Source organism: Brachyistius frenatus, unplaced genomic scaffold (assembly GCF_029030835.1).
Source record: "Brachyistius frenatus isolate BFR_SWC_R1_liver_20210118 unplaced genomic scaffold, ASM2903083v1 Contig_47, whole genome shotgun sequence".
Taxonomy (NCBI): domain Eukaryota; kingdom Metazoa; phylum Chordata; class Actinopteri; family Embiotocidae; genus Brachyistius; species Brachyistius frenatus.
This window is the reverse complement of record NW_027210646.1, coordinates 1,466,761-1,493,899: the sequence shown is the minus strand read 5'-3', so window position 1 is coordinate 1,493,899 and position 27,139 is coordinate 1,466,761. Positions and strand designations below refer to the sequence as shown.

General features: G+C 45.3%; 1 protein-coding gene across 3 annotated transcripts; it reads left to right on the top strand.

Moving 5' to 3' along the window:
- boc (BOC cell adhesion associated, oncogene regulated) lies at window positions 1-27,006 on the top strand. Of its 3 annotated transcripts, XM_069703597.1 has the most exons (19): window positions 1-240; window positions 6,840-6,927; window positions 13,847-13,975; window positions 14,855-15,127; window positions 18,602-18,748; window positions 19,383-19,526; window positions 19,903-20,196; window positions 21,423-21,695; window positions 21,797-22,065; window positions 22,176-22,341; window positions 22,831-22,899; window positions 23,235-23,444; window positions 23,801-23,976; window positions 24,069-24,291; window positions 24,403-24,588; window positions 24,680-24,891; window positions 24,992-25,074; window positions 25,528-25,676; window positions 25,890-27,006. In XM_069703597.1, the coding sequence occupies exons 2-19, from the start codon at window positions 6,864-6,866 to the stop codon at window positions 26,054-26,056; spliced, it is 3,234 nt and encodes a 1,077-aa protein (XP_069559698.1). In that variant the 5' UTR covers window positions 1-240; window positions 6,840-6,863; the 3' UTR covers window positions 26,057-27,006. The 3 variants fall into 3 exon arrangements, with proteins under 3 accessions (XP_069559698.1, XP_069559700.1, XP_069559699.1); XM_069703599.1 differs by lacking the exon at window positions 6,840-6,927; XM_069703598.1 differs by lacking the exons at window positions 1-240; window positions 6,840-6,927 and adding an exon at window positions 11,202-11,256.
- The last annotated feature ends 133 nt before the right edge of the window (window positions 27,007-27,139 follow it).

Below are 27,139 nucleotides of genomic sequence, written 5' to 3'. Positions count from 1 at the left end.
GGGAGAATTGTTTGAGAGCTCAGTCATCCAAAAACGGCCTTTCAATGTGAGAACTTGGGGAGCCGAAGAAAATGTCGGTGGCATCGCAGTAAATTACTAAAGCAAGCGAGGCTTTAGAGGGAAACGCGAAGTGGGAAAGTGTCGTTTTTTTTTGGGGGGGGGACTAAAAACCTGAGAAGAGAGGCGAGGAGAAGATCGGTCGGTTAAAACGAGGTGTGAGCACCAAGCAGAGAAGTTTTGGTAAGATTTATCCGTTCATGCGGTCCCCATGTTTTTGCGATGTTACGCTTCTGTTCGACATCTGTTACAGAGTTATACATAATTGTCTCAGTTTTTGTTGCGTGTTTGCCGCTTTACCAAACTCTTTACCAACACACATGTTGCTGTATTTGTAGGGGGAAGTTGTGATTTCTGGTGTTTGGTGACTACTTCATGCTGGAGACTACTTCGATAGCCGCATTTGTTTTTTTTTTGTTTGGTTTTTTTTCATCTAATTAATCTACATTAACTTTGCTACAAACTGTCTGTGCCACACGTGTCCTTTATTTGGCTCCAAGTGCGCGTTTTAGTTCTCGGTTGCAGAGTTACATTTAATAAGAAGAGTTAACTTTGCTGTCGGTTTTTTTTTTTTTTTTTTTTTTTTTTTTTTTAGCCCGTTGTTGATTGGATGAACCCTGCGTTCGTATTTTCCCAACTTTTCCTTAAATTTTCTGCCCGTATCTGCCGACTATCGCATCGTAATGGAGAGGAATCAACCCTGCGTGACACGTTGCAGCGAATCAGAGCTGTGTTTGTGGACATACGTGAGTTTTTCTTGGGAAAATGTGTCTTACGTTTTGCAGGCCGCAGCCTATAGTCGCAGCCATAGGGGAACAGAAAACAAGACATTGGAGAGGCTCTGCCAGATCTTAACGCATATTAGCGTCGGTGTCGGGGGATCTTTTTAAAGCGAGTGACTGTGGAGAGGAGAGAGTCATAATTGTAAGATATTCATTCAGATGTATAATCAGCTTCTTAGCGAGGCTCCTGATGAAGTCACGTCTTAAAGCTTTGTCACCTCAAAATGTATCGGATTGCATTGTTTTCGCCAACCAACCGTCACTGGGCTACCTGAGTTTCGTCCCACTCCCCCTCGGTGCGGACCACAGACCTGGTGTCAGATTAACCTCATTAAAGCCTCCAGTTAACTTGACAGCTGGTGCAGCAGGAATGCGGCATCCTGCCCCGCTGTCCTGCCAGGACAGTCTCTCCTGGTATCATCCTCTCCTTCAGCTCTGATTTAATGAGAAACTGTTTGCGTAAATCCCGGGGCCGCTAATGAGTTTTGGCCCGTGGTGTTATACTCACCGTGGGGGCCGTGTGGAAGGGGACACGGAGGAGGGGGACAGGGACACGGAGGAGGAGGAGGAGGTCCGCAGGAACAGCCGCAGGGGCTCAAGTTTCCAACCCCAGGTGTCGTTTTGTTATTTGGATTACATTTAGCCTCCGCTGCCTCGCATGGAGGAACCTCGGGGCTTCAGTGACAGACATGGCATCAGACAAGAGGGCCCGATTGTTCCCGCTGAATCAATGTCACTTGGATTAAAAGTCGAAACGAATGGCCTTGCCTCCCCCAATTAGGCGCACAGCTTATAAACGAATTAATTGGTCTCAGTAAAAAGGAGCCTCTTGTTGTTTGGTTGCAGGGTTTGTTGTTTTTGTTGATCATCCCTGGCAGGCGGATGGATCAAAGTTGAACTAAATGATTCCCAGTCTGATTATCTGCCTGGTTCTCACACTGCTTTGGCCCTTTGTGAGGACTGAAGACGGTTCAAAATCATTCTTACAACATATTATGTAAATATATGTGAATATTTCAATATTATTCAGCTACTGAAGCTATAATTTTAAACTAGCAATCTATATCTGTATGGCACAGAAACACTTTTAAGTCCCCAACAGAAGAATTACAGGTACTTTTCTTACATTAACTCAGGATATGATAATGATTGAAAGGCTTTTAGGCTGCTAGAACAACAGGTAAAAATAGCCATTTATAGTCCTTTAAACCAGAACTGAAAGAAACTAATTCTTTCGGAAGTCAGCAAAAACTTTCCCTGCAACTTATTTTAATATGATTAATCGTCATTTACAAGCAAAATGTCAAATATCCTCGAGTCCAAGCCTCACAAATGAGGATTCTTTACTTTTTTGTCATCTAAGTTTGAATTAAACATATTTAAGTTTGTTGCTCAAACCAGATGTTATCTTCAAGCTTTGATGATTTGCCTTTTTTTTTTTTTTTTTTTTTTTTTTTCCACTGATGAAAAGACTAACAGATAAGGAAAATAGTTGCTGAAAACCACTGACACACTTTCAAAGTCCCTGTTTGAGTATTATAATATGTTTTTTCCTATCAGGACGTTGTGATGAATGAAACACTTTCAGGCATCATTCTCAAAAGAAAATAAGGTTAAAAACTGGAGGTGAAAATTGAACTCAAAGGTTTTTCAAAGGCTTCTAAAATCCTACCAGGTGTTGACTTTCGGGACTGAAAATGAGCAAAAATATGCGTGAAAGAAGTCTGTGGATGTGGACAGGAAGCTTGCCATGTTATCTTTTACTTCCAAAGTCGGATGTGACTGTTACCGGCTGGACCTTTTACAATGAAGCCCCAACTTGAAATCAAATTTCATTGATCTTGGTTACCTGCCAAACAGACTTGTAGCGGAGACAAAAGCGTCCAGTTTTCCAGTATTTTGCCGGCTGCTGGTGGATAGTTTTCACCGTCCTATAGGAGCTGTACGTATCACAGTGTGCAAAGAAAAGTTACTGTGTGGATTTAGGTCTGCAGCCAATAGAAATAGAGTCTCTCACTCATTTCTTAGTTCTAGTTAGTTTGGGAACAGACTTTGCCATATTGAAGTATGATGTAAGATACGATGAGAAGGATAGGACTTTACTTCTTTGACTCTCGCCTTGTACAGCAGCTGCTTGTGTTTATTTTATTTTTTTCTACATCTGAATGTAAATCTAAGTCCATAGATGGGCTTTAAGATGCATTTCAAGATCACAAACAGCCAGCGGATCCATGAAGACTGCTTCCTGGATCCCATGTCTGTGAGCCAGAAGTTCTGACTGTGGTGCTGGAGAGCAGCATTGTTTTTGTAGTGGGTGTAACATTGGCGTTAATTGACAAAGGATGAAAAAAAAGGGCCTTCCTGAGGACATGCTTTCATCTCTGACAGTGGGTACACTAATGCAGTCATAACAGTCTGCAGACACAATCTGTGGGCCTTTGCTGTGTGTGTGTGTGTGTGTGTGTGTGTGTGTGTGTGTGTGTGTGTGTGTGTGTGTGTGTGTGTGTGTGTGTGTGTGTGTGTGTGTGTGCGTGTGTGTGTGTGTGTCTTCAGGGTTTAGTCCGTATATGTGCGAGTGGTACTTCCTGTCCACTCAAGATCATCTCTCTGCACTGGAATGTATTACTTGTCATTCAGGCCTCACCTGTGCAGTCGTTTTGAGATTAGTGCATTAGAGAAAGAGCTTTGAGAGAATAGAGGGCAATTTAGACTTTATAATTTCAGCAGGAGTGTTTCTGGGTTAATGCACTTTTCATAAACTAGCAAGGAACACACTCGTGGCCAAATAAGGCTGCCTCGTTTCCCGCTGGCGGACATTACTGGCCTGTTGACATACGGTGCATTAGTCCTCCAGCATTGACAGATTGGAGGCTTGGGCTCAGGCCTCGTGCCCCCGGGAGGGTTTCTATGTCCAGTCAAGACATCTGATAACCAAAGAGGGACACCTGGACTGGCAGGTGGCCGTGGTCCAGGCTCCTCCCCTGGGGCTGCATACCTCTCTTCCCCTGATCCTCCCTGTCAGCCCGGACCACAGAGAGAGAGAGGAATGTGAGGTAGGAAAAAAACAAAAAGAGAGAGGGAACAGTGAAGGAGAAAGTTCTGACGGAGCTGGAGAGGCTAATTAAACTGACTGTGATCAAGCAGATTATTGAGGCGGGAATCAAAATAAATTGGATGTAAGTAAAGAGAAGACAGAAGAAGAAAGTTCTGTTAAAAGAAAGATGGCGGTGTGACTTTTTCCGTGCTGAAGGCCATTTTTAGGCCATATTCTTAATCCATATCTGGATCCCTGTTCAGTTTATTTATATCATAAATACAATAATGCTTAAATCCATCGTCTTAGCAGCCTAATAGAGATTATCCAAAGCCTTTAAACCAGTTGAGTTGATTTGTTCCACTACTTAAAGTAAAAGTTAAGAAGCTCTTGATTGGATAATGAAGTTATGTAGGCCATACTCTCACTCTCACACACACACACACACACACACACACTCGTGAGTGCTGTGTGAGCGTTTGTTAGATCATTGATCAACTCCAGACTCGAGTAAGAGAGCTGTGTGTGTGTGTGTGTAGACAAATAGTCCTGTGTGTGCAAAGCAGATATTTGGACAAAGATTAGGGGGTGTTATTACGAGCCAAAAGCAACCCAGACGCTCTAATAGATCATTCACACACAGGCTCCAGATTGCACTCCGACTGTTCAGTTTAAGCTTCATGGACACTTTCTCCCCTTTTTTTTTTGCCTTTTTAAAATTTTTTTTATCATGAACACATATTTAAAATAAACTCACTACAGCCTGTTGTAGAAGTCCACACACACACACACACACACACACACACACACACACACACACACACACACACACACACACACACACACACACAAGCGTGCGCGCGCACACACACACACAGGAGCATGAAGTGTATTCTTTTCTCTAGCATGTGTGAGAGAGACAATGAAAGCAGCGAAAAGAAACGTCAAGGAATCTGGGTTGTGTTCCAGAGCTTTATCCAATAATCAGATTTATAGCGTTGCACCAGAGAGAGAGAGAAAAAAACCTCATCATTGAAGAATGTCAAACTGGCAGGAGAAGACATGATTCAACAGAATAAATCACCGGGCACCAGATTAGTTCGTTACTGGGCCCCTGGGGTTATCAGAACTGGAATTTTCCATCGAACAGCGCTGCGCTGTCTGCGGTCCAAATCGTATCTGCGGGAGGTTTTATTTTATGATATTTAAGAGCAGGATAATGCACATCCGTGGCTCTGAGTGATGGGACAAGTGGTAGCTCTGCTTTACCACGTCTCTCTCACACACACACACACACACACACACACACACACACACACACACACACACACACACACACACACACACACGTCCAGCTTCTGAAACTGAGAGCTCTCTTTGAAACAAGCCTCTTCCAGCTGTTTCTCCTAAGAAAGTCTTTCAGACCCTGCAGCTTTCACTCTACAACCGTGAAGGGAGCAGTCCGACTCAGTTGCACCATCTCGAACACAGTTGATGTCCTGCCTCCTCGCTCTCTGTTCAATTTCCTGCCTTCCTCTCCCATTTTCTAATTCCTCCTCGTTTCTGTTTTTCCTATAACTTTCTCCTTCGGCCGTTCCATATAACTTTACAGTCTTTCTCCATTCCCTCATCTCTCTTTCCGCCTCCCCTCGTCTCTCCCTGCCTTATCGCAATTTCCTAAAGCCTCCTCATATCTGTTTTTCATATAATATTTCACTTGCTCTGCTTTTCTCTTCCTTCCTTCATCTCCCACTGAGAGTTGTAAGCCCAGGCAGCCTCTCTCTCTTCTCTCTTCTCTCCTCTCCTTTTTTTTCTTCTGGTTCCTGCTGAATAATGGGGAGAAATTGCTCTTGATTTATAATTGGTTCCATTCACTCTGATGCATGAGCTGCCAAAAGAGTTGGGGGCCCCTTTGACCCACCCCACATATCCCTCCTCCCTCCGTGCCTCCCTCCCTCTCTCCCGACGATGCAGGAACACACAAGGAGCAGGCTGCATATATGTACAGCTGTGAAAGTCTGCGTTGGCATGCGTGAATGCCGTGGCGTGCGTGTGCTTTATCTCTCGGCCCGGGCATAAGTGGTAGCCTGTTTTTTAGCGTGTTGACATTTGGTGTTGGAAAAACTTCCTGAGGTCTGCATATTTATGTGCCTCTGTGAGTATAGTTTTACCATGTAATAGGAGTTTGTGTGATTGCTTGCTTATGTGTCACAGAGTGTGTGTATGTCCCTGTGTGTGTGTGTGTCTGTGTAGGGAAAGGATGGTTGTGGGTAAATGAAGTGTGTGTGAGAGATGAGTACTGTGAAATCCTGGGTATTAGTTAGTTTTCCCAGTACTGTATGGGAATGATTGTGAGTGTGTCGGATACTTGCAGTTAAACTCTGCGCTTGTTTAAAGCTTCTTAGAAATTAAATCTCAGAAATCTATCTATCTATCTGGCTATCTATCTCTCTCTCTCTCTATCTCTCTCTATCTCTATCTCTCTCTCTCTATCTCTATCTCTATCTCTCTGTCTGTCTCTGTTTACACTGAAGTTAGTTAGCTATGGTATGTTGCTAGCGTTCTAGCTGGACAACTTCCTTCTCTTTCTATCCCTGCTTGTTATTCTAACCTTTCTTTCTTTCTTTCTTTCTTTCTTTCTTTCTTTCTTTCTTTCTTTCTTTCTTTCTTTCTTTCTTTCTTTCTTTCTTTCTTTCTTTCTTTCTTTCTTTCTTTCTTTCTTTCTCATCCATTATACCTTTTTAATTATTTCTCTGTATTCATTTGTTTCTACCCATCCTTCTTTCCTTCATCCCCCTGCATTGCTTCTTTCCTTCTGACTTTTTTCCTTCCTTCCTTTCTTTTGTCTCTTATTCATCTTTCCTTTTTCTAATTCCTTCTCTCTATTCATGTTTCCATCCATCCTTCCATCTTGCCTACCTTCCTTCTGTACTTGTATCCTTCCTTCCTTCCTTCCTTCCTTCCAGGTCCATCTAACTCCTGCAGCCGTGATGATCCGATCCTTTTCCCATGGCCCTGCTGGGCACGCTGGCATCCCACACCGGGCAGAGGAATGTAGGTGGATGTGCTCACCATGGAACCATAATTAGCTCTCTGTGGTTAATTCGGCTTCGTTATCTAAATTATGCAAATGCTGTGGTGCCTAATTGATTAGCCCCCGCCCCCCACCCTCCGGCCCCCCTTCTACATTGCAGGCCTGTCCAGATCCTTCTCCTTAATCCTTGAGACGCTCTGTAGCTCGTTAGTGTCGGTTTAGGGGGGTGAGGGAGGGCTTGGATGGGCATATAGCTCGTTAATACTTTGTGAAATGTGTGTGTGTGTGTGTGTGTGTGTGTGTGTGTGTGTGTGTGTGTGTGTGTGTGTGTGTGTGAGTGTGAGAGAGACTGAGAGTGAGTGTGTTATGAAGGAAGGAGGGGGGGTAGATTCTCAACCTCGTTAGGGATGCTTAGATGCTTTTGATGTATAATTTTATGGCATGAGAATGAGTGATGTTTTGAGAGGAGGATTTGGACTGGCCCCCTCTCCACCTGTTGTTCACGGTTTTTATGCCAAATAACACTCCATAAGGTTCTCTTCTTCTTGTCGGAGAAAGACATCTACCCCTTCCCCCCTGGGGGGATAGATGGGAATCGATTTAGGATTTGTTCTCTGCCAAGTTTTTGCTTGTGTGAAGTAAAACAGAGAAGTGTGGAGATTGTCCATTCCGTTTGCATTATGCATGTCGCTCTATAGTAGAGACAGCCTCATGCAGCGGTGTAAACACAGTGAAAATATCATCTCACTCTAGTTTCCTTAGTTGTGACTAAATAAGTCACATTATGACTCTACAGGATATTAAAAATCAGTTTACTCCCTTCTTTTCAACTTTTTATCCCCCGTTTACCTTATACAAGCAATAACATGCTGATATTATCCCAGCAGATGCAAAGTTTTACACATTCGTGCAGGGGTACGAGACCGGCTTCAGACCACACCATATATGCATTTTTGATGTTTGACCTGGGAGACAAATTTGATTGAAAACCTCTGTGGTGCAGAGTTAGTGCTGAAATCATCAGGTGATAAATCAGTTTATTGAGCAACAAAAATCCCTCTTCCACATATGTAGCTGCTCAGATGTGACATTTGCTACTTATTTCTGTTCTATTATTGGAAAAAGTAAAGCAAAATTGTCTTTCACTTAACTGTTAATTTGGTTGTCTTATGATATTAAACTGTTTTTGGGGATTAGTTGGACAAAAAAAAAAAAAGACTTCATGTCAGCTGGGATTTTTTTTGGGACATCATGTGAAATATTATAGACCAAACGATTTATTAATTAATCAAGAAAACAATGAACAGGTTAGTTGATGACCAAAATAGTCGGTAGTTGCAGCTGTAGATTGAATGTCTTTAGGTTTTGGACATTTGGGTGGACAGAACAAACAACTTGAAGGTGTCATCATCGGGTCTCTTAAGATGTGATGGTTATCTGCCACTATCTTCTGAGAATTAGGTTAATATAAAGAGTACTTCCCTAAAGTCCCGCCTTTGTTGTCATTCTTTACCTGCCCGATGGTCTGATAGTAAACTGGGTGTGGTGTTGGATATTGAAGCAGTCCCGCCGGGCCAGACCCGGAGGCTAGCGAACAGATTGACTGAGTGCGGGGAAAATATGTTGGGACATTCAGCGACGCTCTCAAACACACCCTCTCATTGACGAGGCTCTGCTCTCTCCTCCTGCTCGCCTGCCAGTTGACATCCTCTCTATTAATTTAAGTCGCTGTTCAGCTTTCTCAGTCAACCTCTCTACCCCCCTCCACTGCCTCCGTAAACCCCCTTCACCCATCTTGCGTCAATCCATAAAGGCACTGAACCCCCTCTCCTCCTCCATGCCGCCACAAACTCTCCACACACTACTCTCAAACCTCTTGGTCATTGAGCCCCCCCCCCCACACACACACACCTCCTCCTCCCTTCTCTTTGGTCAATGAGCAGGGCCCATCAGCTCTTCCCCGGGCCCTTCAGAGTAGCGTCTCCCCTTTCTCCAGGGGTCTGCGGGGTCTTTGTCCTTGCACCGGCTCACTGCTTTACAATGACTCTCCACTCTATTAAGGTGCGTTCTGCCTGTTAGCGTCGCCAGGGGCAACTGGCCTCCCGCATGGCAGCTATGCGGCATAGCATTGTGGGCTGCGGGCTCGAGCGGGGCAGTTGAACCCCCGGCACTCCTCACACTTGACACCGCATGTGTTTATCTAAAGGGGGGGCTTTGTGGTGTTTGGAGAACCTCGAGGGGAGGAGGGGGGACGCGGGGTGTAAAAAGACGTAAAACTGGGGGAGGACGGAGGGCAAGAGGGGAATTTGGGGAGGTGATAAATATTCAACAGCTCAGCTCCTCAGAAGGAGTTACTACCCTGCTGCCCCTCCACCACCTCCTCCCTCCTGTGTGTCTTCTCCATGCCAGAAAGCAGATGGAATGTGAGAGCTCAGGGAGGAGGCTCCAGTCTGGTTTTATCCAATTAGCAGGGTTGTCAAAATGAATTTATCCACGGAGGCAGGGGGACAATGGGACCGGCAGTGGCCCGGGAGAACAGGGGCCCCGGTGTCTTTACTTAGCACGCTCACAATGAACTTCTGTCAAGTGACTCTCTCCCCACAACAACATATAAGGCACTCGCATACCTTTACTCGCGATGCTTGCCTGCACACCGCCACCGCCACACCACCACGACCTCGTACCGTCCGCTGCTTGTGCTTCCCCCTCGTCCTCTTCACAATACGTGCACCAAACAAGGATACACCCACAGACCCTTCTATGCAGAGCGGAGTTTAAGTCTTTTGACTCGAGTCCAAGTCAAGTCACAGGTTATTCCAGTCCAAGTCTTGAGTCCTTGAGGCAGGTCCAAGTCAAGTCTTCAGGAGTAAATTGCAAGTGAAGAGGCTTTCAGATCTCTGTGATGACCATTAAAATGACACAGCCTTTGAACATAATCCTTTAAAGAGCTGTTAGCAGTCAGCATGTGCAATTCGAAGCTTTTGTTTTCCAATACTGATTCAATTGTCATTCCAATTATTTACTAGTGTCTCTTTTTTCCAAACTAAACTGTGTTTAATATCTATCGCTGACATCATGGACAGTATCTCGGTTCAATATCTCAAAGTAATTGTGGTTTTTAAAAAAATTTTTTTTTCACATTTTGATTATATATCTTTGAAATGAATATGCTATATGAAAGTCAGACATGTTTAGGTTGAAAAACTTTTAGTACTTGTGCCAATACGGTGCTGACTTTCAGTACTGACATTAAAGGCTACAAGCAGATTTTTCAACAAAAGTCTGTATTTTATTTCACAAAAAAGCTAAACGTCACAAATGATCATCTTCAAAGCAGCTCTAAAAGCCATTTTTTTTCGTTACCTTGCTTGTTTTTTTTTAAGTCGTGTCTGAAGGGAGTCCAGTCTCAAGTAAGCACAGTCTCACAGTAGTCATGTCTCAATTCATCAACATGATTACAGAACTAGTTTTACGCTCCTCGAATCATTCTTCTGCACTGGATCTGGCAGATTTGAAGAGTTCACACAGTTCTTTCCCTGCACTGTCACTGAATTATGTTTTAATACCACAAAGCTGCTCCCGCAAAGTGTTTGCCATGCAGCGTTGTTCCTCATGGCGAGGCTGTAACAAAGCAGTCACATATGTGTACACACACACACACACACACACACACACACACACACGGACACACGGCCCTTAATTTAGGGGAGCTGTCTGTGTGTATGCTCTGTTTTTTATCAGTCTCATGCGTAGGAGGCTCTTGTCCTTCTCCGTCTCTGACTGCTCTGGGAAGGATGGATGGAAAAAGTTGGACATGGATGTCAGGCCAACTTTTCATCTTGAAGCAGAGTATCCGCTAAGCAAACACAGGACCCAGCTGACTAATGAATCAGACACAGAGCGGCTCAGAGGAGTAGCGCTCTTTTTAAGGGAGTGATGATGTACGAGGGGCCTTCTCCTACCGCTTTCACAACGAAGCTCTATCTCTTTTTCTGTCTCTCTTCCTGTCTCGCCATCGGTCTTTTATTTTGAAGAGAGTGAGACAGACATTGGACAGGTAAGAGGTTGCATGGTGAGGTGGTGTGTCACGCTGTGCGTCCAGTTGGCAGAGCAACTGGTGTGGTTTACGGTTAGAGACTCTCACAGTTGGACAGGTGCTGGATACAGATGTATGTGTCTCTTATGGGCAGCGGCCCTGGGTTGTGTCCATACTGCGACCAGCCACAGAAGCCACAGGCCTTCAGCTCTACTCGCTCCTGGTCCCACAGTAGCTTTCTGTTTGTTTGCAGAGCCGAGCCGGCTGCTGATGGGCCACTCTGTGTGGACGAGTGAGTTAATGAAACGTGTAGGTAGGTCTGGGGCAAAGGATTTGTTTCTTCTCTTCAAGTCTTGTTTGAACATTTTGTTCAGTCTATGGTGATTATCTAACACTCCAAAACCAAGTTTATTAAATTTACACCAATACAAAACAGAGAAAAGTAGAAAATCTCCACCTTGGAGAAAGCCAGTGGGTTTTTTGGTTGTTGTTTTTTTTGCTTAAAGGGCCTATAATCAGAAATCCTGCATTAACCAATCAGATGAGTACTATAAGATAGCCGAATTATCACTCGGCTACAGTTCCTTTGAGCTCTTGGGAGGGTTTTAGTGAATTTAAAAGTGCAATACTTAAGCCCCATATTGTACCACTTTGTACATTACATTGTGTTAGTGTAGCATCCAGTCTGCCCTCCGTCCAGCTCCGAGCTTTGGCTGTATGCTTGAATTTTGTGTATTGTTGCCCTGCCGTCGGTTGATAGTTGGCTTTTTTTCTTTTTTGTTTTATAACCGAGTTGGATTGTAAGGATCCAGTAGATTGACTGAAATAACGGCAATGAGTTATGCCTATAGTTTACGTTACAGCTTATTTATCTGTTTTACCAAGACAAAGTAAAGTAAACGTCCACAACAAAACCACATATTGACACCGTTTTCAATGTTTTTCAGTACAGTTTTGTTGTCAATAGCTGCACTAAAGATCTGTTTTGAATTGTCCAAACAAGGTCAGTACAGCTGTAGTGTTATCTTTATAAGCTATTGCTACATAACTAAACTTATCATTAACAGCTCTTACAAGCGGTGGAAAGTTACAGGAATGTTAAACTCCTGTTTGGCTTCTAATTAGCGAAGAGCTTCAGCCTTTGTTGTGTTTACCTTTTAGTTAATCGTAATAGGAGGTTAGAAGACGTTATTTCTTCTCCCATGTTAGACTGAGAGAAACTAGACGTGACGTTGACTCATTACTGCCCGTTGAGGAACGGGGTGGTATTACAAGATGGAAGGGTGCTAACTGATTTTGTGTCACAGAGTGTTATAATTCAGACACGCACGCAGGCCTCCTGCTGCTGCACATAAAGGTGATGAATGCACTGTCTCTCTTGAAATAACATTGGATAGTCAAGTTATTTATTTAGATACCAAAAACAGCACAAAAAGGAGTCAGAAACAACTCTAGTGTACTAACGCTGTTTGTTGAAAGTTATCCAAATCAACTTAGTCTGTATATAGTCTGTATTTTGTGTGCAGTTTGTTTTTTCTGCCCTCTTAAGTTGCCCAAAAATTCATTGTGTTTTCAATTTAATAAAGTGGCAGTTGATTTATTCAGTGATTGAGTAATAATTTCCACACTCCATTGTATTTTTTTATGAAGAGAACTGCTTTGTTGCAGTTTGTGTCACAATAATTAATCATCTGAAATTGTTTACACATTCATAATATGCAATTAAAATGCAGCAGAGCAATGTGTGGTCTGGTGTAGCAGTTGCAGACGTTGACAGCTGTTTTTCCATCAGCCTACTGCTTTGCTGATTTTCAATAACTGTGCCAGGCAGCTAAACATTTTCACCGCTGCCATTAGATGATGAAGGTGTGCTGTAAGAGTTTCCATTCTCTGACTGTCCTCCTTTGGCCCTTGGTGTGTGTGCAGTGTGCAAGTGGGACTCATTAATAATCCCTCTTGCCATAATAAGATCAGGATAAATATGTACATGAACGTTGTGCGCTTCTGCCACTTTTACGGTTTCGGTGCAGGACAGTTGTGAGTATGCTCAGCGACATGTATGTATATGAGAGAGAGAGAGAGAAGGAGAGATTCAGTTTTGCAGGACCACCCTCCTCATCCTGACGGGAAGTTGTTAGTTTAACCTGACAGGAAAGAATTTGGGAAACTTGGCAGCAAGTGACAAGGGAGAGAGAAAAGCTCCCCTCTCTACATTAACTGTTAATAGACTCACCATTACCATCGTCTTCTCCATGTTCTTCCCAATACTTACAGCTCTTAGGTATAAAAGAAGGCTCCTCTCCTCCATCTTGGACACGCTCCTCAAGGCCGTGATATATATTTCCCCCGGTCCTCCTCCCCTCCTGCCTCTCATTAGTTGTTCTTTGTCCCAACTCTTGAATGCGGCCTGTGTGTTTTCCCTTCCTCCCTCCTTCCCCCTCTTAGACCCCTCTACCTGTATCGGTTACACCTGAGCAGGAAGGTGGAGGGGTCGGGTTACGGCCCGCAGAATGAGGGTGCCCCTTTGATGGGTGCGGGTGCAGGCGGAGGAGATGGGGTCAGCGGTGAGATGGGGGCTGACGGAAAAGAAAGGCTTTATTTGTGTCTGGAGTTTGGCTGCTGAGGGTGCTGCAGAGTGCACCGCCTCACCTGGGTTGTGTTTTGTTCATGGCTGCCTGTTTGTGTACGTGTGTGTACACGTAAAATCCAAGCAGGGACAGAGTGTTGCATGTATGAATGCGAGACCGGCTGTTTAGATGGATGATTTATGTTTCCATGTTGAATTTGGGTGGTTTTGTCACCAGTGCAGTTCTGTTTGCGTGTTTGTTTCAGTCAGAACAACATGGATTATGCTGTTTGTTTTGAGCGCGTCACGTCTAACCTTCTCCTGTTGTGTGTTTCAGGGGGCAGTGTATGGAAGATGTCTGGAAAGCGAGACTGGACTCCGTGGATGAAAAAGAGAAGGGCTCCAGTGTTGTGCGCTCTGGGTGCAGTACTACTGTGCTGCCTGCAGAGCGGCGCTTCAGTCACTGGTGAGTAGACAATATGTAAAATATTGGATCCATAATCTGTTCATTTTGCGTCTGCCCTTCCCTTTTCTCTCCCTTGTGTCCGATGTTCTGGATGCAGCCTCAACACCTCTAAATGAATAATCTACAGAATTAAAATGAAAAAGTTTCCATGTCACTGTTTCTTTGTGCACATTTACTTGTCCAGTCTATGCTCACTTTACATTAGTTTTTATGAACACCTGGTGCTGGATCAGTCTTGCCAGGGACCAAATATTCTGGCTCAGTCACATTCAGTGAGGTGTTTTACATGTCTGGCGGCGGCAGCTGCTGCAGTTTGTTTGAAATAAATTTGAAGAAGTGAGTTGTACTCGCCACCATGGGTGAACTGGAAAAGAAACGAAAGTATTATATGTACAGCTGCAATGATTAGCCTATTAATCTATTCGGTGATTAAAGGACAATATTTTAACAGTTTCGATAACTCATTGATTGTTCAAGAAAGGTTGAAAGCACAAATGCCAAACATTTGATGATTGCACGTCTGCAAAAAGAGAATTTGCTGTTTGTTTAGCTGTGTAGAGAAATTTAATATTTTTGGAGTTTAAACTGTTGATTGGACAAAACAGGACATTTTTAATGATGTCACCTTGTGTTTCAGGGTATTTTAGCACTTTCTGATTATAAAATCATGTTTTAATCAAGAAAATAATGAATAAAGAAAATAACTGTTAGTTGTATCCCAAATTAATTATTTGCATGTTAAAAGAAATTCAAAAGAAAAAGTGCCTGCTTTGAGTAAGTAGGAAATGTCTTTATATGACTTGTAAAGTAAAAAAAAACTGTCTTAACATTTTTTTTTAATTTGCATCTGAATGCGTGTTTCTGATCTTTTTTTCTCAGATGAGGTGCCAGTGTTCACTGAGGAGCCGGTGTCTGTGGTGCAGAAGTTGGGAGGCAGCGTGATCCTGCACTGCAGCGCCCGACCCGCCTCCACCAACATCAGCTGGCGGCTCAACGGCCAGGAGTTGACGGACAGAGATTTGGGTGTCGTGCTGGGGCCCAGCAGCCTGTTCATCCCCACTCTGTCCAACGTGTCTCTGGGCAGATACCAGTGTGTGGCCAGCACCAGCGCCGGAGCCCTGGCCAGTGTGCCTGCTAACGTCACTGCTGCCAGTGAGTAGCCACCTACACAAAGCTGTGACAAATAAACACAAACACACGGGCCCCTTTTGGCCCCTTTTTGGTTTGTAAGAGTATCCAAAGAACGCTTTTGACTTAATTTTCTTCAAGTAGAACAAAAACAGTGAAGGGGCGGTATTTGTTTGCTGAAACTCTTTTCCAATACAACACTGCAAACTTTGTACTTTTCCACTGCTTGTGGCGAGTCTGAATCTTCTCCTTATAAAGGATACAAAGCAGCTACGGTTTCAGTGCTTACAGGAGAAACCGTTGCACTTCCCTGATACATGATAGTGAGGCAGTACATATTTATTCTAACAGATGCTTTTATGAAATGTCATATTGCCCTAATAGAGTTAAAATAAGTGATTCCTAATGCTGACGTTTTTAGTGCTTTGCTGGTCCGAGTGTGTGGCATTATATTTGATATGCATCATGGGACTGAGAGGGGGCCTGAAACTGTGAAACCTGAGCTGGAGGAATGGAGGGGACCCAGGGGGGGGGGAATAGGGGACCAGGACTCAGACTGGGAGCCCCCTGCCTCCATTGGCCCCTTTGCTCCCCAAAACATCGCATTCCTCTCCACAGGGTTCAGCAGAAATTATGGCCCCATAATTGGTTAGAGGGCTGAGGGGAGATAAGAGTGGTGTGTGTGTGTGTGTGTGTGTGTGTGTGTGTGTGTGTGTGTGTGTGTGTGTGTGTGTGTGTGTGTGTGTGTGTGTGTGTGTGTGTGTGTGTGTGTGTGTGTGTGTGTGTGTGTGTGTGTGTGTAATGGACAGATGATATGGGTGTAATGCTGCAGCAGAAAACACCATTAAGTGAGAAAAAGGCTGCTGTTAACAGTATTGTTTTACATGCGGTGATGTATGGGGCTGCCATAGCTGGAGAAACTGGAGGTGTTTTAGACCAGTCGAGACAAGATCCTGACACAAGATGAGACGTGATGTCACATTTCTCCGTCTCCTTGAAGCCCTCCTCAACCCCACTCGCGCACATTTCACTCTTCGCCCTGTCACTTTCTCTCTGCTTTCTTCCTCTCATTATCTCGTCCTTTCCCTCCTCTTTTGTCATCTTCAGCTCTTCTATTTTTTTGTTTTCCCCCCCCTCTCTCTTTTCTACAGAGTCTGTGCAAAGGCATTAAAAGTTATTGATAGCTCCAATACTGGATGAATCGTGCTGGAATAACCACATGTGGAGGCAGACTGTTTCGCCCCACCTCCTCAGAAAAATTCTCTAATTTAATAACGGTTTCTCCTCGGCCACCCCCCAAACCGCCTAAGGAATTGCTCCATGGGGAGTGTGTACGTGCTTGCCTTTCCTCGTGAGCCCTCCTAGGTTGTACACACATGTTTTTGGTGATCAGGATAGGTTGATTCCAGACCCTCCGCACTATCCGACTCGGGAAGAATCTGCGCTTTTTTGGCATAAGTTAAAAGCCCCTTGCTTGAATTCTTGTGCAGACAATCGCCCTCCTTTTCTCTGCTTCAGAAGACAGAAACGTGTATCTGCACAACGTGGATTCACAACACGTTGCACAAACATGTTATAATTCAGACACGCACGCAGGCCTCCTGCTGCTGCACATAAAGATGATGAATGCACTGTCTCTCTTGAAATAAGTCAGGCTCTGCCAAGCAGCCCTGGTGCGGGAGGTCTGCTTCACTTTATGAATACCATCAATCCTCCATCCGTGCAGGATGCGCACACTCAAAACATCACGCTCGCGCGCACACCTGAGAGGCACCCGCGTGGGGTTGTTGTTGCTGCTGCTGCTGCTGCTGCTGCGGTGAAGAATGCGGGGCAGTGGAGCTGTCGGGAGGTTAAAAGGTGGAAATGGTGGACTTTGGGATAAACGGGGCAGGAGGAGGGGGAGGAGGAAGGTGGGACGGGTAGATATGAGGTGGGGAGGGAGAGTGAGGGGGTCTGTAAAAACAGCACCTGATTGATTTAGCAAATGGAGCGCCACTCGGTCTCCTAAAGTTTTTTTTTTTTTTTTCCCGCCCAACAGCTTGACATGTCCTGGCTGGGATTCTCATCTTTCAGAATAAGAGCTGACACAGTCTGAAATGGAGGTGTGTGTGTGTGTGTGTGTGTGTGTGTGTGTGTGTGTGTGTGTGTGTGTGTGTGTGTGTGTGTGTGTGTGTGTGTGTGTGTGTGTGTGTGTGTGTGTGTGTGTGTGTGTGTGCGCGCGCGCGCGCGTGTGCGTGTCGGTGTCGGTGTCTGCATACAAACCCTGATTTCCCCCATTTCTCCCATTAAAGCTGCTCCAGACGCAGGCAGGGGGACAAATCCAACGCGCATGCTGAATAAATCAGCTGCCCGCCGTGGATGTCTTTGTTCAGTGCTCTGAGTAAATCACTGTGGTGTCCCAATCAGTAGATACCGTGGCCTTACCTAAACTCTGCTTATTGAATTAGAGTTGTACACAAAGTCATCAGCTGACTGTGTACACCGGCAGCCTACTACTTTGAGCCAAATAGCCTGGCCCGTCCAAGAAAAACACACCAGTTATAGCACCTCTGGAAAGAATGGAGAGAGGCTGTGTTTGTTAAGAATAAATCAACAAAGGCTGGTAGACGTTTAATTATGTTCCCGGAGAAGTTTTATTTATCCCTCATTTCACTGTTGGACTCCACGATGACAAATTTCTCCAGTCGTTAGCCTTTTTCCCCCTTCTGTGCTTCTCCCTCTTTTTCTCTTCTCATTTTACTCTCCCTCTTGCTTCAGATCTATAAAATGGCAGCATCTCCCCCTGCTAAGGTTTTTATGGGTTCCCCCCCCCCCCATTTTCTTAAGAGCAGAGTTTTTGCTGCTTCCTCCTCAAAACCCAAACTGGATATCTTTCTCTGAAACCCCATAGGATGGACGGCCCTGACCTTTGACCCGGTGGCCAGGCCTGCGGGCCGCTCAGGCAGGGGTTTAGGAGGTCAGGGGTTAGATGAGTGTCTGTGCCGCGCAGACTGTGTGTCTGCGGGACACAGTCGCAGCACATGGCCGCAGTAATCCCACGCCCCCATTTCCCACAGAATCTGAACCAGACCCAGTCCCAGTCCCAGGATCGTGTTTGACAGAATTAATGACACCTTCTCAAATGTTACAGACACCAATTTTAGGCTTTGGACATGAAATCGCAAGGTTCCTGTGACTTCACGTTGATTACGTTAAGACGAGCAGTGGGAAAGAAATGACTAAATTAAGGTTTTTTTTTTCCTGTAGGAGCGAGAAGCTGTGGGAATGTGGTTTCAACATGTCAGGGAGAGGCTGACGTGACCGACACCCAATATGGAAACAGCACAATTATTATTGCTCAGAATATTGTGGTTTTCTACTTCTAAAGCTGAAGACTGACTGTATACATGTGCAGCTAGCTGTGATTTACACTTGTGTATTAAGATGATGAAAGACTGGTGAACTGTGTTTCAGTTATGTGAGCAGCATTGACTTCTCCCTTGCTTGTGTGTTTTTCAGAGCTGCGGGACTTCGAGCCCGATGACCAGCAGGAGATCGAAGTCGATGAAGGCAACACGGCTGTTATTGAATGTCACCTCCCTGAAAGCCAGCCCAAGGCTCAAGTCCGCTACAGCGTCAAACAGGAATGGCTAGAAACATCCAAAGGTACTAAGCTGCCTCAGTTCATCTACTTCTACTTAAGTTCTATAATATTCCGTGTCGCTCATGACTTCCCTCTCGTTTCCCATACTATCTTCGTGATTTACCGGAATGCTATAATCCTGCTATCTGACCCATCATGAAACCGTCGATAAGGGTGTTATCTGGAGAATGTTGAAACATGGGAATGCACTTGTTTATTTTCCAAACTATTTACTTCTAAGTTGCCTGGAAGAGAAGAAAAGCTCCAGTGGTTTGTGGCTGGTATGCTGATGATGCCTGGGAGCTGTAGGTACTGATATCTGCCGCTTATCTGTGAGGAAATGAATACCACATTGACCAGCCTTCACCGACTGCTCTGGGTCAGACTCGAGGGCGCCACTCTGTGGCCTCTGCTGACAGTGCAGTCGTGTATTGGAATGGCACATGGGGCTCATGTTACACACAGTTTCACAATAGGGACTTTTTCTTTTTCCTGCGGTTTCTCTCATCTTGGTCACATTTCAGAGTTTTCTAATGTATTTCCTACTTTCTTTACGTTTATAAAACCCGACGAAAGGTGTTATTCCTGATTCATTTACTGGTTCGTTAGACATTGAGCGTCCCTCTCACTCTGACCCTGTCTGTGTTTTTCCCGCAGGGAACTACCTCATCATGCCGTCAGGGAACCTGCAGATAGCCAACGCCACACGGGATGACGAGGGGCCGTACAAGTGTGCTGCCTACAACCCCGTCACTCAGGAGGTCAAAACCTCCACCTCCACTGACCGTCTGCGCATCCGCCGTGAGTCACCATCTCTTAACAATCGGGTCCAAAGACAGAACAAGATTCTGCATTAGTGTGATCTAATTAAAACATATTTGAACCGAAAGGCATTATTGGGGAGCTTGCAGCTGTTACTGTAGGTGTGAAGGCTGCATATTGTGGTTTAAAATCCAACTAATCTAATCTTTCAGTGACACCACGCGTGCAGCTTTTTCACCACAAATTTAATGATGATAAATGTTAATGTTAAAATGTAATAACAAATAAATAATATTAAAATTCACGAGAACAGATCAAATCAAACACGACACATTAATAAAATAAAATAGATTTAAAATGTAGGCTCTAATGTATTTCCAAAGTGTTCAAATCCTGACTGTCCTCGTCTCTTCAGGCTCCACGTCGGAAGCAGCTCGGATCATTTACCCGCCGGCGCCTCGTTCCATCATGGTGACCAAAGGCCAGCGGCTGGTGCTGGAGTGCGTGGCCAGCGGCATCCCCACTCCACAGGTCACCTGGGCAAAGGACGGGCAGGACCTGCGTTTCCATAACAACACGCGCTTCCTGCTCAGCAACCTGCTCATCGACGCAGCGGGCGAGGGAGACTCGGGCACTTACGTTTGCCGGGCGGACAACGGCATCGGCTTGGCCAGCTCTGCCACGGTGCTCTATGACGTACAAGTGTTTGGTGAGGAAACTGTTTTTTAAAGACCTGGAACTGGTTTGTTCAATGCAGATTCCTGTAAAGGCTTTTCACGCTGAATGGAGTTTGTTCATTTGGCTCGACAAGGTGCTTTCTTATAAGTGGAGTTTTGCGTGCGTCGTGGATTTAATAACCGGAGTGACTCCTGTCAGGCGGCCTGAGAAGACAGGGGTCTGTATGTGTTCATGCACTCGGGTGTGAGGAGCACGTCAGGCAAGAAAGACTCGGTGGAGACAGAGCTTTCTATTCTGTACCAGGGCCTGATTGAGTGTCTAGGTTATGGATGACTGTTTTTACAGTGATTTTCTGTGTGTGTGTGTGTGTGTGTGTGAGTGTGAGATGTGTGCTTGTCTCTCTGCAGCTGGGTCTAATTAAAGCCAGAGTGCTGCTGTAGCTGTAATGAGCTCTGTCTTTCCCCCATTCAGAGGCAGCCAACCATCAACTAGCTGGCCCGGCCCGGCCTGCCTGCCTCCGCACACCCGCTTGTCATATATCCTCTCTGCACCAGTGTGTTTTTACTCAAGACACGCACGTGACTTTGTCAAAGCTGAAATGATTTATTGCTTAAAAATTACCATCAGCTGCTATGATAATCGATTAAGTCACTTGTCAGGCAAGAGCTGCAAACATCCACAGCTTGTTGTGAACATTTGTAGCTTTTTCTTTTGTTTGGTATTATTATAAACTGATTATTTTGGGGCGGTTTTGGATTGTCCGTCAGATAAACAAATTATATAAAGATGCAAACATCGGCCGTTCTGAAAAATTGCGTGAACTCTTTGCAGATATTTTAAAGACCAAATGATTAATTAATAAAGCGATCTGCAGATTAGTTGAGAGCTGCAACTAAAGATTACATTCCTCTTGATCTGCCATTAATGTTCTTGATTAGTTGTTTGGTCGACAAATACTAGAAAATAGTGAAAAATGTAAAGCCCAAGTTTATTTCTTCAAACTTGTTTTGTTGTACCAACAGTCCAATAGTCAAAGATACTGAGTTTAAAATGATATAAAAGGCAGAAAATCATCACAAATCAGAAGCTGGATTTGTGATATACATGATCAAAAGCGTAATTATCAGCTGACTTTAATTTTTAAAAAAAATTTTTTTTTTTTTTTTATCACCAGTTGCAGTCGTAAACACTTTTATACGATATACCTCCCCCCTCAGTGTCCTGTCACTGACTGGATTTCTCCCTTTCCTCCTGCAGAGCCTCCTCAGGTGACGGTGGAGCTGCAGCAGCAGGAGGTCGTGTACGGCGAGACGGTGCGCTTCACCTGTCAGACCCGTGGCAAACCTGCTCCCTCCGTGATGTGGCTGCACAACGCCCGGCCCCTCGCCCCGTCCCCCCGCCACCGCCTCACCTCCCGGATGCTGCGTGTCTCCAACGTGGGCCCCCAGGACGACGGGCTGTACCAGTGCATGGCCGAGAACGGCGTGGGCAGCTCACAGGCCTCCGCTCGCCTCATCACAGTATCAACAGGTAAGTGGGTGTAGTTCGGGAATCTTTCAGAGATATAATTCTATTTCACAGCCTTTCGATTTCATAACGGGTTTTTTTTAATTTTTATTTATTTTTTTAAGGGATTACATCTCGGGGGAAGCTGCCCTCCATCTATCGACCGCTCAGCCCGGACAAGGTGCTGAGAGAGCAGCCTCCTGTAAGGTCCGGGGCCACGGGTGCCATGCTGCCTCTGGACTGCTCTGAGCTGCCGGGGCAGATATCACCTGCAGAAGCCCCCATCATCCTCAGTCAGCCGCGCACAGGCAAGGCTGACTACTACGAACTCACCTGGAGGCCGCGAAATGAGCGACGGGTCCCCGTGCTGGAGTACATGATCAAATACAGAAAGGTACTGCAGGGAGCACACGTGGTCTAAACAAAGATGCATCGTGTTTTAGCTTCTTCACTGTCAAATGTGCACCTCCTGCGTCGGTAACTGAGCCCTCGTCCCTCCCTCAGGTGGGAGACCCTCTTGCAGAGTGGACATCCAGCAGTATCTCGGGCTCGCTCCACAAGCTGACTCTGGCCAAGCTGCAGCCAGACAGCCTGTATGAGGTGGAGATGACTGCCAAGAACTGTGCAGGTTTGGGACAACCTGCCATGATGACCTTCAGAACTGGCAAAGGTACGACACTTTCAGAGCGTTTAGAGATGTGGCTGCCAGTCACACAAGTCTATATTTCTGTAAATGTGTGCCATCCATTTCCCTTGTCAATGAGCTGCACCACTGCACCAGATGAAATGCTCCTTTTTTTTTTTTTTTTTTTATGACGGGCAACGTAGTTTATTTTGAGTCACACCTACATCAACTTCCTCTTGTGTTAATATTCAGTAAAACAACAAACATGTTCCATTCGGCAGCTGAAAATACACTTTCCCTATTTCCTCCTGTTCGGCGTAACATTTCATAAAAACTACTCAACCTCTTCAGGAAATTATTTTTGACAGTTTTAAACCATTTACATCTCATGGACGGACACTTGGGCTTGAGGTTGACAGCCACAGACTGGGGAAGTCAGAAACTTTTTGGTTTTTCTCCTGGCACCGACTTAAATATAGACCACCACCAGGCTTTATTCTTTAAATATAGTTAAGATGTTTTTTCTGTCTACAGGTCGCAAAGGTCTGGGAGGAGAAACTGATCCACCAAAAACTCCCGCGGTCCCTTCGCCAAGCCTCTCTCGTAAGCACTCGCCAGTTACTGTGCTGCAGTGACAAATCCTCCTCTGATTAACAACGCTAATGAAATCCATGACTTCAGCTGTGATTAACGTAACTACATACTGTTTTAAAGTAATACGGTCCGCTTCCAACGTTCTTCTTTGACTAACACTTCTCACTCTCTCTTGCATTTCTGTCACTGGAGGATGAGCTCTCAGTAAGTCCTGCATGTGTTGTTTCACTGTCGCAGACGAGCCCGTTTGTTACTCTCGTGTTGTTTGTGAGTTTATGTCTGTTGTTGTTGTTGTCGTCGTCGTCGTCGTCCGCCTGACACCAACGGTCCTCCTACCTCCGCAGCTCCCGAAGCCCCCGACAAGCCCACCGTCTCCACGGCAACCGAGACGTCGGCGTATGTGACTTGGATTCCTCGCGGCAACCGTGGCTTCCCAATCCAGTCGTTTCGGGTGGAGTACAAGAAGGTGAAGAAGGCGGGAGAGGACTGGGTGACGGCGGTGGAGAACATCCCTCCGTCGCGGCTCTCCGTGGAGATCACGGGCCTGGAGAAAGGTCGGCCGTCTTCACTCGCACTACAACAGTGTTGTTATTGTGACTGGAGGGGGAGGGCAGGGGGTGTAGTAGGATGTCGGACCACATAATTACAATGACGATGTCCCGCATAATTACATTCCCACGGCCCGTAAATCTATCGACATAATGAGTGTTGTTACAGCCATTTCAGTAATTACTGCCATCAATCAAAACCATAACAATTCCAATCAACTTCACATCTACTTTGAAAAGGAAAACACAAAGTAAAGTGAAAACAAACATCATTAGTGAACACGCAATAAAAAGCAGCGGATGCCGGAGCTCGCTGCCCCCCCCGTGAGACAGATTATCAATGGTTCTTCCTCTCCCTGCAGGTACATCCTACAAGTTCAGAGTGGTGGCAGTGAATGTAATCGGATCCAGTCCGCCCAGCGCCCCTTCCAAGGCGTACACAGTGGTGGGCGGGAGGACACACGAACGCCCCGTAGACGGACCCTACATCACCTACAACGAAGCCATCAACGAGACCACCATCATTCTCAAGTGGACGGTGGGGAGAGAGAGCGAACAAATGTGCACGTCTCCAGCAGTCTTATTTTGAGTTCATTGTAATTGTAACGCGATTTATTTCCCTCTCAACAGTACACTCCTGTAAACAACACGCCCATCTACGGTTTCTACATCTACTACCGGCCGACCGACAGCGATAATGACAGCGACTACAAGAAGGATGTGGTGGAGGGAGACAGATACTGGCACTCCATCACCGACCTGCAGCCGGAGACCGCCTACGACATCAAGATGCAGAGCTTCAACGAGAAGGGAGAGAGCGAATTCGGCAATGTGGTGATCCTTGAAACTAAAGGTGAGATCCTTTTGTAGGAGAATTCATCCGAGTGTCCGTTGTTTTACAAGTCTGAGCTGTTTTATTAAGTTTTTTTTTTTTTTTTTTTCCCCCCTCTTCGTTTCTTCTCAGCTCGCCCTAATCACCAGCGACCTGTTACGTCGGAGACCCCGGACCCGGGGTTTGGCAGCTCCAGTGGACTGGTGCCGCGGCCCGGCGACCTCCCCTACCTCATAGTTGGTATCGTCTTGGGAGCCTTCGTCTTCATCATTGTCGCCTTCATCCCCTTCTGCCTCTGGAGGGCTTGGGCCAAACAGAGTGAGTCCCCCTCACACCTCCCCCCACCCCACCCCTCGAGCCGGAAGTAAAGTCTCTACACCTGCCTAATTCTTCTTTGTGCTTATTTCAGAGCAAACATCCGACTTGTGTTTCCCTGCTGTGGCCGCCCCCGTGTCATCATGTCAGTACACCATGGTTCCCCTTCAGGGACTCGCTCTGGTCGGCCACTGTCCTCTGGACGCCCGTATGACAGCTCCGCACTGCATCTACCCCGCTAACGGGGAATACACCTCCAACGGCAAACCTCACCACCCGAAACACTGCCTGCCAGGGCTGCAGCAGGTACAACAACAGTTTCATAACAAGCTGTTAAGAAGGTCTTTTTAAAAAAAAAAATTTTTTAATAGAAGTGTGAAATTTATGATGCTCTTGTGCTTTTCAGAATGAGCTGGATTGCGATATGGAGTGTGACACACTGCTGCCACAGACAAATGGACATCTGCCGGTCTACCACTACTCCAACGGGTACGTCTGAAAAAGGCCTGTGAAAAACAGGGCAATTTTTTTTACATTGTGGTGTCAATGTTTTTTTTGATTTCTCAGGTGCTGCTGATCTGGATTTAGTTGATTTTCACAATACTTGATTTTATTGTAAAAGAAAAAGAAAGTTGTACAAACTTGATCAAGAACTTGTGTCTAAACTAGTGCTGCAGTGAGGCATAGACAAATAATCAACATCTTTTTAAATATTATGTAGAAAGAGGCCAAAAACACAGCTGGTTCCTGCTCTTTAATGGGACATGTCGTTGAACTCTTCTGTTTTGTATTGCCTGTGAATGAAATGCGTTTTGACTCTGAAAAATATATAACGGTCATCGTTTTATGATTTTTTTTTTTTCCCCCAACATGGCTGATGCCGAACAGAAGCACAAGTCGCAGCTCGAGTAAACACGTTTTTTTTTCCCCGTTTCCCCTCAGTGGCCCGGACCACCACGAACAAACCTGCTGCTCTCCTGACGACTCCACCCTGCAGCTCCTCCAGGCGTCCCATCAGCTCGTGAGCTCCCAGGAGGCGGGAGGAGACGTCTGCTTCTGTGGTGGAGACAAAGCAGAGGACGCCACTCAAAGTACGTGCGCACGCGCTTACAGCGAGCTCTACCCCGGACAGAGACGTTCAAATTTTGTTTATCTTGTTCATAACTACCACAACAATTTCCACGCAGTTAAAAGATGTGAAAAATGTATTTCCACGCTCAACTTGATTACTTTGTTTTAAACCGTAGAATCCGAATCCTTGCCGCACGTTACATGACCCCGTCGGCTCTCTTTCTGTTCTGCAGGGTCTTTCCCTCTTCTGTCTCTGGAAGACGAAGGGATTTTCACCACATCGTCGTCGTCGGCGGCCACGACGCCACAATCCCAAGACACAACGATACATGAAGTGAACATCTTCCCAAATGAAGCCTCTGCTGGGGACGAAGGGTCAGCCAACACGACAGATGCATGAGAGACTGTTAAATGAGCGGACGAAAACGAGAGAAAATATTTATTTTTGTATCGCAGATATTTATATATTTATGCTTTTGTACATACGTGTCAGATTATACTGTATATAAGGTTATTTTCATATTGAAAAAGACTATTCATACATCTCCTCACACTATGGCATGGACAAAGGGACCACTATGTTGTGACGCTGAACTCTTTGTCTGCATTTCCTGGGGAGGGACACAAGTCTTAAGACGTCATTCCTCATGTGAAGACGACGAGTCGGGGGACCTTCGGTCTGCAGCGCCTTCGTCTCAGTTCAGCACTTCACGTCCAGACGTCATTCCTCGTAGACGCCCTCCGACCTAAACGTTTGGACCTTAGGTACTTAGCTTTACGAACACAGGGACCGTTCGAAAACAGTCTCGACGCTGTTAATCACGAGGTGCTTTCATCGCCGTTTGCCGTCATCCCGTTCTCAAGACACAACTGTCTGTCTGTCGTTTTGTATAGCAGTAACACAAATGTATTATGCATTGTTCATCATTAACAAACTATTAACAAGTGTATGCAACATAAAATCATTGTTTCAGTAGTGTACAAGAGATTATATATTGTATAGTTATTTATTTTTTATTTTCTTTTGTGTTGGTTTTTCTTTAAATCACTGAATGGGAGAGATTCTGGAAAATGTCTTTAACTCAGTCATTGATAAGCTGAACTTTATACTGCAACCACTTCTGTGTTTACTCATTTGCTGGTTACCAAATGGCTGCCAGGCGAGGGTGCTGTGACAGGCGTGTCAGTATTATTCGTCCTCCCTCACTGGTCGGTGCGTAAGTATTAGTCTTTGACGGAGACATCTGCAATCAAAATGAAGGAGATCCTGAATCTACACTCCCTTTTTAAAAGGTGCAGCCGTTCTGTAGCTGCACATGCTGGAGCACTATTGCATGTAAATAAAAGCTTATGAAATTGAGTTGGGTCTTTTGGTGCCTCTTTTCCGTCGTTGGATTTTGTAATGTCCCTTTTGAACTTCAACTAAACCGAGCGTTATTTTTGTTTTAGTAAGAAGCGCAGACAATTCTCCAGTTGGCAGCAA

What these genes read in the sequence shown, in the direction of transcription:
- boc (XM_069703597.1), top strand. Translation starts at nt 6,864, where the DNA reads ATGATCCGATCCTTTTCCCATGGCCCTGCTGGGCACGCTGGCATCCCA. An exon ending in TGCTAACGTCACTGCTGCCA is followed by an intron (nt 15,128 to 18,601) that starts GTGAGTAGCCAC and finishes TGTGTTTTTCAG; the next exon opens with AGCTGCGGGACTTCGAGCCC. An exon ending in AGCAGAGGACGCCACTCAAA is followed by an intron (nt 25,677 to 25,889) that starts GTACGTGCGCAC and finishes TCTGTTCTGCAG; the next exon opens with GGTCTTTCCCTCTTCTGTCT.